Source organism: Podarcis filfolensis (genome assembly GCF_964270895.1).
Source record: "Podarcis filfolensis genome assembly, chromosome: 4".
Lineage (NCBI taxonomy): Eukaryota > Metazoa > Chordata > Lepidosauria > Squamata > Lacertidae > Podarcis > Podarcis filfolensis.
The window spans coordinates 51,958,588-51,971,099 of record NC_139607.1 but is presented as its reverse complement, the minus strand read 5'-3'; the positions used below and the strand labels follow the sequence as shown (position 1 = coordinate 51,971,099).

At 43.7% G+C, this 12,512-nt stretch overlaps 2 protein-coding genes and 1 long non-coding RNA gene across 7 annotated transcripts in view; 2 read left to right on the top strand and 1 right to left on the bottom strand.

Moving 5' to 3' along the window:
• The first annotated feature begins 1,163 nt into the window (after nucleotides 1-1,163).
• LOC310760429 (carbonyl reductase [NADPH] 1-like) lies at nucleotides 1,164-9,053 on the top strand. 2 transcript variants are annotated; one of them, XM_083608880.1, is made up of 4 exons: nucleotides 1,164-2,562; nucleotides 3,108-3,439; nucleotides 6,537-6,644; nucleotides 7,666-9,053. In XM_083608880.1, exons 2-4 carry the CDS (start codon nucleotides 3,151-3,153, stop codon nucleotides 8,100-8,102), a joined length of 834 nt encoding a protein of 277 aa, XP_083465006.1. In that variant the 5' UTR covers nucleotides 1,164-2,562; nucleotides 3,108-3,150; the 3' UTR covers nucleotides 8,103-9,053. The 2 variants fall into 2 exon arrangements, with proteins under 2 accessions (XP_083465006.1, XP_083465007.1); XM_083608881.1 differs by having other exon boundaries at nucleotides 2,345-2,562; nucleotides 3,132-3,439.
• LOC310760443 lies at nucleotides 8,569-11,109 on the bottom strand. Its single transcript, XR_014546979.1, has 2 exons — nucleotides 10,735-11,109; nucleotides 8,569-9,857 (listed from the first exon to the last, which is right to left on the bottom strand). It is a non-coding gene; the product is annotated as an uncharacterized lncRNA (long non-coding RNA).
• A 93-nt stretch (nucleotides 11,110-11,202) lies between these two features.
• The window catches only part of DOP1B (DOP1 leucine zipper like protein B), a 73,421-nt gene continuing 72,111 nt past the window's right edge, over nucleotides 11,203-12,512 (top strand). For 2 of the 4 annotated variants that reach the window (XR_014546962.1, XR_014546963.1), the window contains exon 1: nucleotides 11,230-11,450. The gene's annotated coding sequence lies outside the window, so the exon portion shown is untranslated. Of the gene's footprint in view, nucleotides 12,494-12,512 lie in introns of all 4 variants that reach the window. The other 2 variants (XM_083608827.1, XM_083608828.1) reach the window with 2 other exon arrangements.

Genomic DNA, 12,512 nt, shown 5'->3' with positions numbered 1-12,512 from the left:
GCATGTTTTGTTCGTTTTGGTAAGCCTCCTTTTCTAGACTAATTTGGCAGCTCCACCTGCCCTTCTTTCTTACACACAGCCAGGGGCTGACTGGGCCTGTGACTCCCTTTGACCCTACTGCTGGGCTCCATGATCACTGCAGATGCTGACAGCAGTCCCAAAATTAAAAGAGGCCTGCTTCTTGGGAGAAAAGTGATGACAAACCTAGACAGCATCTTAAAAAGCAGAGACATCACCTTGCCGACAAAGGTCCGTATAGTTAAAGCTATGGTTTTCCCATAGCTTTGGTCCAGCTCTCACTGGACTTATGGTCCAGTGAGAGCTGGACCATAAACAAGACTGAGCCAGTGTGGTGTAATGGTTAAGAGCGGTAGTCACGTAATCTGGGGAACCGGGTTCGCGTCTCCGCTCCTCCACATGCAGCTGCTGGGTGACCTTGGGCCAGTCACACTTCTTTGAAGTCTCTCAGCCCCACTCACCTCACAGAGTGTTTGTTGTGGGGGAGGAAGGGAAAGGAGATTGTTAGCCACTTTGAGACTCCTGAAGGGGAGTGAAAGGCAGGATATCAAATCCAAACTCTTCTTCTTCTACTACTGATCGCTGAAGAATTGATACTGTTGAATTATGGTGCTGGAGGAGACTCTTGAGAGTCCCATGGACTGCAAGAAGATCAAACCTATCCATTCTTAAGGAAATCAGCCCTGAGTGCTCACTGGAAGGACAGATCCTGAAGCTGAGGCTCCAATACTTTGGTCACCTCATGAGAAGAGAAGACTCCCTCAAAAAGACCCTGATGTTGGGAAAGATTGAGGGAACAAGGAGAAGGGGACGACAGGACGAGATGGTTGGAGAGTGTTCTCGAAGCTACAAACATGAGTCTGACCAAACTGCGGGAGGCAGTGGAAGACAGGAGCGCCTGGCGTGCTCTGGTCCATGGGGTCATGAAGAGTCGGACACAACTAAACAACAACAACTGCTGGGCTGCCCTCCCAGTCCCTTTGGGCACCACCCATGGCTGCTTCTGCTAGTAAAACATGAAGCACCCAATTTTCATCAATTGTACCACTATCCACTCGCCCTGCAGCCCTCTGTGCCATATCCCACACTTTTGTGGAAGATCTGGCAACTTTCGGCAGCACAGGGGGCTGCAGTGAAATAAGATGAGCTTGGATGAGCAAAAAATGCTTTCCATAATCTCAACTCTTCCGCTCATGTAATTTTATTTTCTCCTCATTTTAGTTACAGTACTGTACTTCTCTATAGGTTTCCCTTTCCTGACTTCCTCTGTTGCTTCATGTCAGATTTCAACTTCTTCTAACTGCTAATCAACTTCATGGCCTTGGTGCTTCTTATCTTTGTTCCTTTTCCTCTATTCTCCTTAGCCTCTTGGCTAACCACAAATCTTCCGTTTATACCTCCCTTCCTTTGTGCTAGTTTCTGTCTTCAAGGTTTATTTCTTGTGCTAACTTCTTCCCTAAGTAATTATTTTGTATTTTTATGTTGTGAACCACTCTGTGATCTTCAGATGGGCAGTGTACAAATTTAATAAATAATACTAAACTCATTCTCTCTCTTGCATTGTCCTTGCATTGTCCCCACCACCACCATTTTCTTTCTATGCCTAGGCTAATGCATGTAGTCTCTCTCTTCTTTTTACTTTGTTCAACTTTTGCAAAGTTTCCACACTCCCTCCAATTCCTCCTTCCCTTCTTTTCTTATTTTGAAAAATAAAACCCAGTACAAGTTCCTGTTTTCAGGCTCACCACTAAATACAGTAATAATAATAATAATAATAATAATAATAATAATAATGGTGAGCCTCCAAGCAGGAACTTATATTGGGTTTTTGTTGTTGTTTACAGCACCAAGCACATATTAGCCACATTATAAATGATGAATTATAATGAATTTGACACATATGAACTGTGCCATTTTTAGCTTGTTTACACATAGGTTTGAACACAGGCGCAACTATTTTTATACATCTTCGAGTTTGTGTGAAGAGTGTGCGCTTGTGTTGTAGTTTGTGCATGTTGCTACACGGGTTGTACACAGGCTGAATGTAACTTGCGAACACCCCTATTGTAAGGACTTTTAGTTTAAGAAATGATCCACTTTGAACTCAGTGGGATTTATTTCTAAGTAAACATAAGGCTGTGGAAAGTGCTTTTCCCTTCCCTCTTCCTGAGGACATACTTGTAAACATAAAAGCTGCTTTTAGGTTTGTACATGTCTCTTCTCCCATACACAGATAATACTCCTGAATGTAGAATATGTTACCTAACTTCAGACTGTTGCATAAACAAACAAGAGGGCACAAAGCTAATACCCAGAGGAGCAGATACATCTCTGAGTTACTCAACACTCTGCATCTGTTTTGTTTCAGATTCTCCTATAGGCTACATTCTAATATTCCCCCTCCTCCTTAAATGCTCGAGGCTCTATACAGCTGCCAGGAAGGGCGGGCCTCCAGCCTTTCCACCATAGCAACCTTGTCGTGCCTGCTCTGTGCAAGGGAAGACGGAAGAGAGTCAACAGCAGGCGCGGCACAGAATCAGCAGAGTAAGTTCTTGTTCTTTTTCTTTGATTGCGTGAACCTGCTGAATTCTGTTGATAAGCTAAAAAAAAAACCAGGGTAGATTATGGCCTCCTTACTATGTCTCTGTAAGTTGCAAAATAAAATAATGTGTAAAATAATGTTCAAAGGTCAGGAAGAGCCAATAGGCACACCCTGGGAATGGAGGTTTCAAAGCAATACTCCAAACCACATGCTCCAACCCAGGCAGTCCTTCATCTTTGCAACAGGTATAAATATACTCATCCAGTGAATTTGCCACTCCATGTGTCTGGCAAATTGGCTTCAGACAAAAAAACAACAACCCTTATGCCACAATAAATTCACAGGTTTTTTTAAAGGTGTCACAAGATTTTTTTGTGTTTGCTGCAAAAAAACATGTTTATGGAATTACTCCAGCAAATTGTTTTTGAAGTTTTCTTGCTGATTATGCTGTGCTACCCCAGAGTAAGTGCTTTCGGGTAATGCAGTAATGCTGTTCTGACGCCATACAGAAAACATGCTCGGTTATGTGGATGTGTTTCTTCCTAAGGTGTCTCCCGTCCTACCTGATCAGAATCCGCTTGGCAGAGACGATGTCTAAGAGCATTCCAGTGGCTGTAGTGACTGGCTCCAACAAAGGCATTGGGCTGGCCATCGTGCGGGCTCTATGCAAGCAGTTCACTGGGGATGTTTACCTGACAGCCAGAGATGTGGAACGGGGCAAGGAGGCAGTGGCCAAGCTTCAGGCAGAAGGGCTGAAGCCACAGTTCCACCAACTGGACATAAATGACCTGCAGAGTATCCGAACCCTACGCGATTTCTTGAAGGAGAAGTATGGAGGATTAAATGTGCTGATCAACAATGCAGGGATTGCTTTCAAAGGTAAAGACAGTGTTCAGTTTCTGGAAAGAAAGTATACGGGGATCAGGTCTGCCTGGGAGCACCGCAGTCTAATACAAAAATGACCCTGTTGGTCCCCAATGAGTGGGAAGTTGAACTCACTGCAGTTACTTGGTGGTCAGGGAACTTTCATTCACCTTATTTCATATATTCTGGGGCTGAGCCTAGGGCTAAGAACAGATGCTGAGCTGAGCCCTCTAACCAAAGTTAAGTACTAGATAAAGTACTTTTAACAGTGTACAGTACTTTGGACCCAGTGCAGTACAGTAGTTAAAGATTTGCCAAAGATTTGCTTGTGACTTTCATGGGTGATGCTCCTTCCTGCAGCTCAGGGCAGCTTCATACATTACTGTTTTCCAACACAGAAAATGCATCAATAGGACTAAGCATGAGAGCTGCATGTAAATAATCCAGTGTACCCATCTTGCATATGAGTACAGTGGTACCTCGGGTTACATACGCCTCGGGTTACAAACACTTCGGGTTACAAACTCTGCTAACCCAGAAATAGGACCTCGGGTTGAGCTTTGCCCCAGGATGAGAACGGAAATCATGTACCGGCGGCACGGCGGCAGCGGGAGGCCCCATTAGCTAAAGTGGTACCTCCGATTAAGACTGGTTTCGGGTTAAGAACAGACCTCCGGAACGAATTAAGTTCCTAATCCAAGGTACCACTGTATTCACTGCATGTACACATGTGCAACTTCGTGTCTGTTGAGCTACACTTGAACCTATGTTTCTTAATACATGATTAAATCTTTTGCATGCAGCAAAGCATAATCTGTGATGGAAAACTGCAAAACATATACAATTAATGTTTGATAAAAATGCAATTTGCTTCTTGCATTTCCTGTGGAAACTATAATCAGAATAGTTAGACAATCAAACAATCATTCAGAAAAAGGTACTTTGCAGTTTGATTATTGGTTAGTTTCACAGACAGAAGCAGCTAATTTTTTGTTAGTGATCTTTCTCACTTTACAGTACATAACTGTTCCATGCAGGAAGTAAGTAATGAAAAACACAGTGTACCTGGTGGATAGCTGGCAACTATCTATTATTATTACTAATTAGCAGTAGTAGTAGTAATTCTGAATGAGAGGTGATACTTTTAGCCTGCTCTTAACTTTATTCTTGCACACAGAAACCATGGGTACACAGACATAAAATCAATTGTACTTATCAACAAGGCAAATACAATGTCATGTTCTACAACAGAAATGAAAATTATTCCATCTAGATTTAATGTGGGTTTGTGTGTTATTGTTATTTTGTAATTTAAACATCTGGACACAATATAATAAATGTCATTCCCTCTCTTGGCATGTACAAGCAGCCAGAACTGCGGTAAACAGTGCTAACTCAAGTGAATGCAGATGGTGTGGGAGCTTTGCACATCTTCAACATGTTTAAAAAATTGTATGACATCCTAGACAGTTTTGACGTGTGTTTGTGACAGCCACACTAGGTCTTGTGCCATCTGGGGAGAGGATGTTCTCGGCTAGCATAGAGTGCACCCCTCTACTCAGCCGAGTCTCCCCCTTTAAACAATACGTGCCACTAAATATTTCCACAAGGCTGTCCTTTATCAGCCGGCCTCCAAATTTCCCTGGGGTCTCCTTGAAGCCTCGTAAGGTAGTGTGGTATTCTATCTTCTAAGCTTGAGGGTGTTAAAAATAAGCCAAGACCACACAGGGTTATGAAACAAGTTCTAAAGTTTACTAAACCTGGAAAAATGTGGAGATTTAAGAAAAAGATACGCAGTGCAAAAGTTAAAGAAAAACAGTATATTCCCTTTAAAGCAAAATGGATTAAACCACAATCTACTTTCCCTGGATGAAACAATCCCTTAATCCAGGTTTACAAAGTTTTTCCATATCAGGTTGAGCTCCACCTTGAACTGCCCATCTCCTACTTTTATATTGTTATGAGTTGTGAGGAGGGGAGGCTGTATGCCTGAGCCCCTCTTCTAATCCAGCACATTTTCAATTTCTGAAATGGCTCGCTAATGAGTCATTACGGGAAGGGAGTGGCTCTGTGCCAGAGGGCCAGGGTGGAGGGTTGAGTGATATGAGCTAGAAGCTGGATGCAAAAGCTGCAGGCTGGAAAGTCAGAGAGAAAGCCAGGCCTGATTTCTGCCTGAATCCAAGGCTGTTGCTGTGGGAGAAGCAAAGCTCTCTTAGGGCATTAATGCTGTAAACCCCTCCATTGCCTCTTGGGCTTGCCAATCAGAAGGTCGGCAGTTAAAATCCGCACAACAGGGTAAGCTCCCATTGCTCTGTCTCAGCTTCTGCCAACCTAGAAGTTTGAAAGCACACCAGTGTAAGTAGATAAATAGGTACCACTGCGGCGGGAAGGTAAATGGCGTTTCTGTGCGCTCTGGCATGCCTCATGATGTCCCATTGCCCCAGTAGTGGTATAGTCATGACCCGGAAAGCTGTCTGGGGACAAACACCAGCTCCCTTGGCCTGAAGCGAGATGAGCACCGCAACCCCATAGTTGCCTTTGACTGGACTTAACCGTCCAGGGGTCCTTTACCTATGTATATATACTGTATATCATAAAGACATCACAGCCTCTGCCATGCCTTATTCCAAAAGGAAACATAAACCCTACATCGATGCCTAAACCCCTAGAATCCTTCACTACTCAGAGATTGGGGTGGTGTGCAATAATATAGATTCCTGTCAATCACATGAAGCACCTTAGCCAGAGATGAGGCAACTCTCACATACCAAGGAGTTTTAATTAACTTGATATTTGAGCCTTGAGGTATTTGCTAGGTTTCCAAGTTAACCCTATAATCCCCCAAACAAGCAGACAGGTTATCAAACAAGTAAAATATATAACAGCTGGCTGGGGGTTGATGGGATAGTCGAAAACATCTGGAGGGCACCAGGTTGTTAAAGGCTGTAGTAAGGTTTTCAATAATGTTACAGCTGCACAATGTAATTTCAACTAACGTTGACCATTAGTGGACTATGTTGTTTGCCTTTTTAGTGTACGTGCTGGAAAGACTGTGTGCATTTGTACCTTAATGCATATTTTTGTATTTCCGTTTTCTTTGCCCAATAAAAAGTGGAGGACCCCACACCATTTCCTACACAAGCAGAAGTGTCCATGAAAACGAACTTCTTTGCAACCAGAAATATTTGCAACGAGTTATTACCACTTATTAAACCACAAGGTGAGCTTTGCATTTTCCTCCTGCTGGAGTAAATATTGTATTTTTAAATAGTCACAACCCATCCTGAGATCTTATAGTAGGGCAGGTAGGAAATAAAAAATGAATAATTACTAATAACAACAGACAAACAGATAGACAGACAGACCAACTGAGCTTTTCAAGTCTGATCCTGTTCTTTACAGCCATCGTGTAAATAGGATAGCACTCTATGTAGTACATGAAACAAGAGACAAATAGAAGTTGAACTAAGCCAGATAGGGCTTAGTGAGGTTTATCACATGGATTCATTGAAGAAGAAGGGGCAGGGGGAGCAAACTGGATTTGTTTTCTGTTCTGTGTGATACAATATTGTAAAATCAGCAGCCTGTCAGATGATTCAGATTTCTAGCTATTTCGAGAAGCTAGTGAAATTACTGGCATCATACTGCACTATTGATCAACTCTGAGTAACTGCTGCATTCTATCTTGAAATGTCCAAACATTGTATACAGTGCTTTTTTTCTGCATACCTTTGAGTACCCCCAGAAAAAAGCACTGAGTGTATGTGTTAAATGCCACTGTGATAGCCTTCAGAGCTATTAAACTCAAATTACACAGCATATATATTTTAGATTTTCCATCAACCGTTTATTATTTTAGAATATCTCCATGGCATCATAGAAAGGTTTCTGTTCTTGTGTATGAAACTTGCTTATGATTTATTCTTCATTATTTACTTGCTGTATTACACTTATTATTTCTACTTGCTCTGCAGAGTATTGGGTTGTACGCAATCATGGGTGTAGCCAAGGGGGTAGCAGCTCCCCTAAAATAATACAAATAAATACAAATCTGAGATTCTGCCGCCCTAACAAAAATCCTGGCTACACTCATGTACCCAACGTTAGCGTTACTCAGAGGGGACCCATTATAAATAATTGGCTTGCCTAACTTAGGTCTGCCCAGTATGTCTACTTTGAGTGCAACTCAGTTGGATATGGCCCATTGGTTATTATGGAATTATCTTTTTTTTTTGTCACAGGAAGAGTAGTGAATGTCTCCAGTGTCATGAGTGTCCGGGCCTTGGCCATGTGCAGCCCAGAACTACAGCAGAAGTTTCGGAGTGAGACAATCACTGAAGAGGAACTAGTGAAACTCATGGAAAAATTTGTAGAAGACACCAAGAAGGGAGTGCATGAGAAGGAAGGTTGGCCAAATACAGCTTATGGGGTGTCCAAAATCGGGGTAACGGTTTTGTCCAGAATTCAAGCAAGGCGCCTGAATGAGACAAGAAAAGCTGATGGTATTCTTCTGAATGCCTGTTGCCCTGGCTGGGTCAGGACTGACATGGCAGGTCCTAAAGCCCCCAAATCTCCTGATGAGGGAGCTGAAACTCCAGTGTATTTGGCCCTTTTACCCCCAGGAGCCGATGGGCCCCACGGGCAGTTTGTTAGTGACAAAACGGTTCAAACTTGGTGAATTCTGGCATGTGCCCAATTTTATGACACTCTATTCTAGTTGAGATCAGACAGGCTCCTGCTCCCTACTGAGCCTCCAGTGCCTACTGAAGACTAATTTTATTTCAGCAGGCATTTTAATTGTAGTTTCTTTTACAGTTTTAACTGATTTTTATTTTTTGTATTCTTTGTAAATCACTTAAAGGCTAGTGTAGTGAAGTGCTATATAAATTGTTTTAATAATAACTAATAAATAAAATAACTGGAGCTTATCTGAGATATTGTAGCTGGCTCTTAATGAGTAGAGCTCTTGAAAAGAGGAGGATGGATGGAGAATTTTTTTTAAGCTTCCCTGTTGCTCTGTGGTCAGTTACAATCACAATATTAATTTAAACACTATACTACTCTGTACAACTTCACACGTAAGGAAACATGTGCATCTCTCACATACACAAACACCTCCAGTCACTACTCCTATGTGGTGTGTGTTTTTACATCTCTAGTGCTGCCTTCACCCTTAAAAAAAATAGAGACGTTGGGTGTTTAAATCAGGGCCCATGCCCTGTAACCCTAGATTAATAGGTGCCAGCTGTAGTTATTCAATGTGGAGGAAAATACAGACATAGCCAACATAGTTAAACAAAATAAAATAAAGATCCCTGTCATATGAGCTCTTGCATTGAAAACCAGCTGCTGGCTAAAGTGATGCCCTATAATTAACCTCTTACCGTAATTCCTACTATTTTGTTATATCCCTCCTGTAAAAAAAAGAAGTGGAGCCAAAAGCTTGCTGTTCCTTCTTTTACATCTCTACTACTTGTAAGAAAATGAGAATGCAAAACCACTTTGCAGGAGAAATTAAATGCAATTATATTGGTACGGCCAACCTTTTCTATATATGTAACTCTGAATCAGGCAAATAGTATTTTACATGAACTTTTGTGAGATTTGAATAAATTATGAACTGTTACAATGAACTGCTTATTTAGAGCTTCTTAACATCATGATTAAAGTTTTTTTATTAGGTTACTTTTTAAATATGCTTTGTTTCAAAGCCAAGTTACCGTATGATCAGCAAACCAATCACAAACCCAGCTATCCATGTCCCTAAAGATCAAATCACCCACTACCATGGTCAGAAAAGGAAACCAGAACTGCTGTGTTGGGAGAAGCAGGCGAGCTTTCCAGAGAAGCCCCCACTAGAATACTTCCCATCTCACTGATCTGTTCCAGCAGCTGGAGCAGATTTGCAGGATCAAAGCTATTGGTGAAACAAAGATTGAGTGGGATGCAATTATCATGTCCTATGAAGGTCTCATCTACAAACCTCTGTTTATCCAGGTCAACTACCTTGGCCCCAAGGGAGCAAACTAACTCCCTGAGGTGCAGGACTGATTTGCACTGAATACCCCACCCCTGATTCTGTCCATCAGGACAACATTCTGTGCTACACTAGATAGCTCCCACACCTCTGCTGGCATTCTACCAGCAGATGTTGTTGTTGAGCGAGTTAATTTACTTGGGCACCTGGGGTTTGTAAGTTCACTAAGGGGAGGGACACAGTAGTCTGCCCTGTTGCTGAACTCGCTTGGCTGCTTTACTCACTTTGGCTCGAGGCGCAGCTTTGACACTTGAGCTCACAGAAATGCATATTCAGCCTAGTCTCTCCTAGGTTCTACATTTGTAGCCCTGGCTAAATTCCTCCAGCTGCTGATGCAGGAGGTCCTCATTTGAAAATCACAGAGAGCTGCTGCTCAGCTACTAGTTTCATCCAATCCTAGTGAGCAGGAATATGAAAGGTGGGTTAGGTTAATATACATACAGTATGTGTGTGTTATTTCTGAGCAATGAATTATTCAAGGGATACAACAGTCACGCAAGGTTCAGCTCACTGGAGGCTGTGATATTTTTTGCAATATATGGTTTACAGTGGTACCTCAGGTTAAGTACTGAATTCGTTCCGGAGGTCCGTTCTTAACCTGAAACTGTTCTTAACCTGAAGCACCACTTTAGCTAATGGGGCCTCCAGCTGCTGCCGCACTGCCGGAGCACGATTTCTGTTCTCATCCTGAAGCAAAGTTCTTAACCTGAGGTACTATTTCTGGGTTAGCGGAGTCTGGTAACCTGAAGTGTATGTAACCTGAAGCGTATGTAACCTGAGGTACCACTGTATTTATAAAGTGGTTTACAAAAAAACCAAAAGTAGCTCTAAAAATCTACAACCATAGTTAAAACATACAAGTCCAGTGTAGTAGTAGTAGTAGTATTAATACTACAAAGGGAAATCCAAATTCTTTCCCGACCCCCAAAGAACAATCCTCAGTTTTGTCAATAGTGAAACATCAGGTAACATTTGCTTTTGCTCTCTTGTGGAATTAGCTGCCCACATGCCCCAAACAGGAAAAGCCAATGGCGGATAGCACGGAGTAGTGACTGAGCGGAGAAAACACAGCATGGAAATATTTCATCAGGGGCCACCCACTGATGGCTGGGGAAGTAACGGAATACCTATGCAAAACCGATGACTAAAAAAATGTGTGGACAGCAACATGTCAGTCATACGTAGATAAAAATTAGACTCGACTGACCTAATAAAGCCCCCTCTGGAAACACCTTTACAACCAAAAGCCAAAGAGTTGAAAAGGATCGCTAACCTTCATCTCCCAACCTTTCAACAGTATCATTTCGATTTTTTTGCAGGATCCAGTCAATGAATCCAGGGACTCAGATTAAGCCCTTCTTTTAATTACGAGATTGGCATTTCCCAAACTGCCCGCAGCAGTCCGACCTATGTACTCCGAGATTAGTGCCACACACTCGAACCAAAACAACCCTGCAGTCTCCGCTTCTGCCAGCAGGTGAAGCTAGAGACGTGCCCAAACGCGCGATGTTGAGACTCACCATCTCATCGGGGCGGGGTGGGGGTGGGCAGCTGCGGTTTTGAATCCGGCTTAAACATCGCCAAGGCGAGCTGTCCATGCTAAAGCGGCTGGAAAGGAGATAACGGGGACGAGGCGAAGCCCCGCGCCACTTTATAGAAAAAGCGGGGTCCCGTAAATCTTGCTGTCACCATTCGTTCCCCCCCGCGCTTCGAAATGGTACTCCCCATCCGGCAATGGCAAGGGGAGGGTGCGAAGAGGCGGCGTAGTAGCCCGGGCGCCATGGCGACGGGAGATTACGCCCCCGCCCTTCCTTGTAGTCTCTGGCTCCCGTCTCGGCCCCGCCCAGCCGCGGGACACGTCGCAGGAGAGGGAAGCGGCCCGGGAGCTTCAGCGAAGCTGCGGCGGCGACGCGCGCCCTTCCTCCGCGGTGGGAACAGCAGCAGCAGCAGCCAGCGCGACGCCTCTGCCGCCTGCTCCTTCCTCAGTTGGTGAGTAGGGAAGATGGGGGACAATGTGCTTCTGCAATTGAGGAAGTCCAGCCTGCCAATGCTTCCTCTTTCCCCTCCCTTTTCTGCATAGGGAGAACGGCTGAGGCGGGGGGGGGGCTTCTTCCCTCCACGAAGGGACCAGTTTGCCCCCCGACCAATGAAGTGCAAGTGAGGGGGAAACAAAGCAAACACTCCATTTTCTCCCTTAAGCATCCCTTCAGGATCTCTCTATATTTCTGAAATGGTGCTTATTCCTGATTTTCAACCGAGGAGGGGGGAAATGTGGAAGCCAGCGCTCTCCTTCACTTCTCCACATAGGCAGGCGTAGAAATGTTAGAGGGCATAAACACGTGTGTGTTTGTTTGTTTACGTGTTTAGCAGTGCCTGCGATTCTACAGGTTGTATCCTGCTGCCCGCCCCCCTCTCGGGTGCTTCTGCAGCTGCCTGTTATGTTGCTGCTGCTGGAGAACAGCTGTTGGGTTGTGTTTGCTATGTAGGAGCAGCAGCCTGTCAAAGGCGAGGAGAGGGAGAGAAGGGCGGGGGGGAAGGAAAAGCTGTTTTACTGCATAATCGATGCCGTATCTTTCCCCACCTCGCTTTATTTGCACACCATTGTGTGTCTGAATGATCTGGTAGAGCTGAAGTGAAGGGGAGGGGGATGATTTGAGAGAAGCACTGATTTTAGCACCAGTAAACAGGCTCGGTAGAACAGGTTTGGCTTCCGCAGGACAATGCATCACTGCCAAACGCTGCAGTCTTTCCCTGTCTGTAAGCAAAATGGAGAGAAGTAGAGGGCATTGTAACAATATTTACATGAATGGTCTATTGTCCCCGTTCTGTGAGTCTTGTGTGCGCTTTGACCAGAAGTTGCATTTTAAAAACAAATGTCTGGTTGCTGTTTTTCTTTTAGTGCAGTTTGTTTTATTCTGTACTTCTTTTTTCACTCCTTGATATTTTTTTCCAGAATAAGTTCCTAATTGTCCTGTGTTTTTTGTTCATTTTCAAGGCTGTCATACTTGGATAATGAACCCTCAAAGCACTATGTGTATAGTAGGCTGCAGA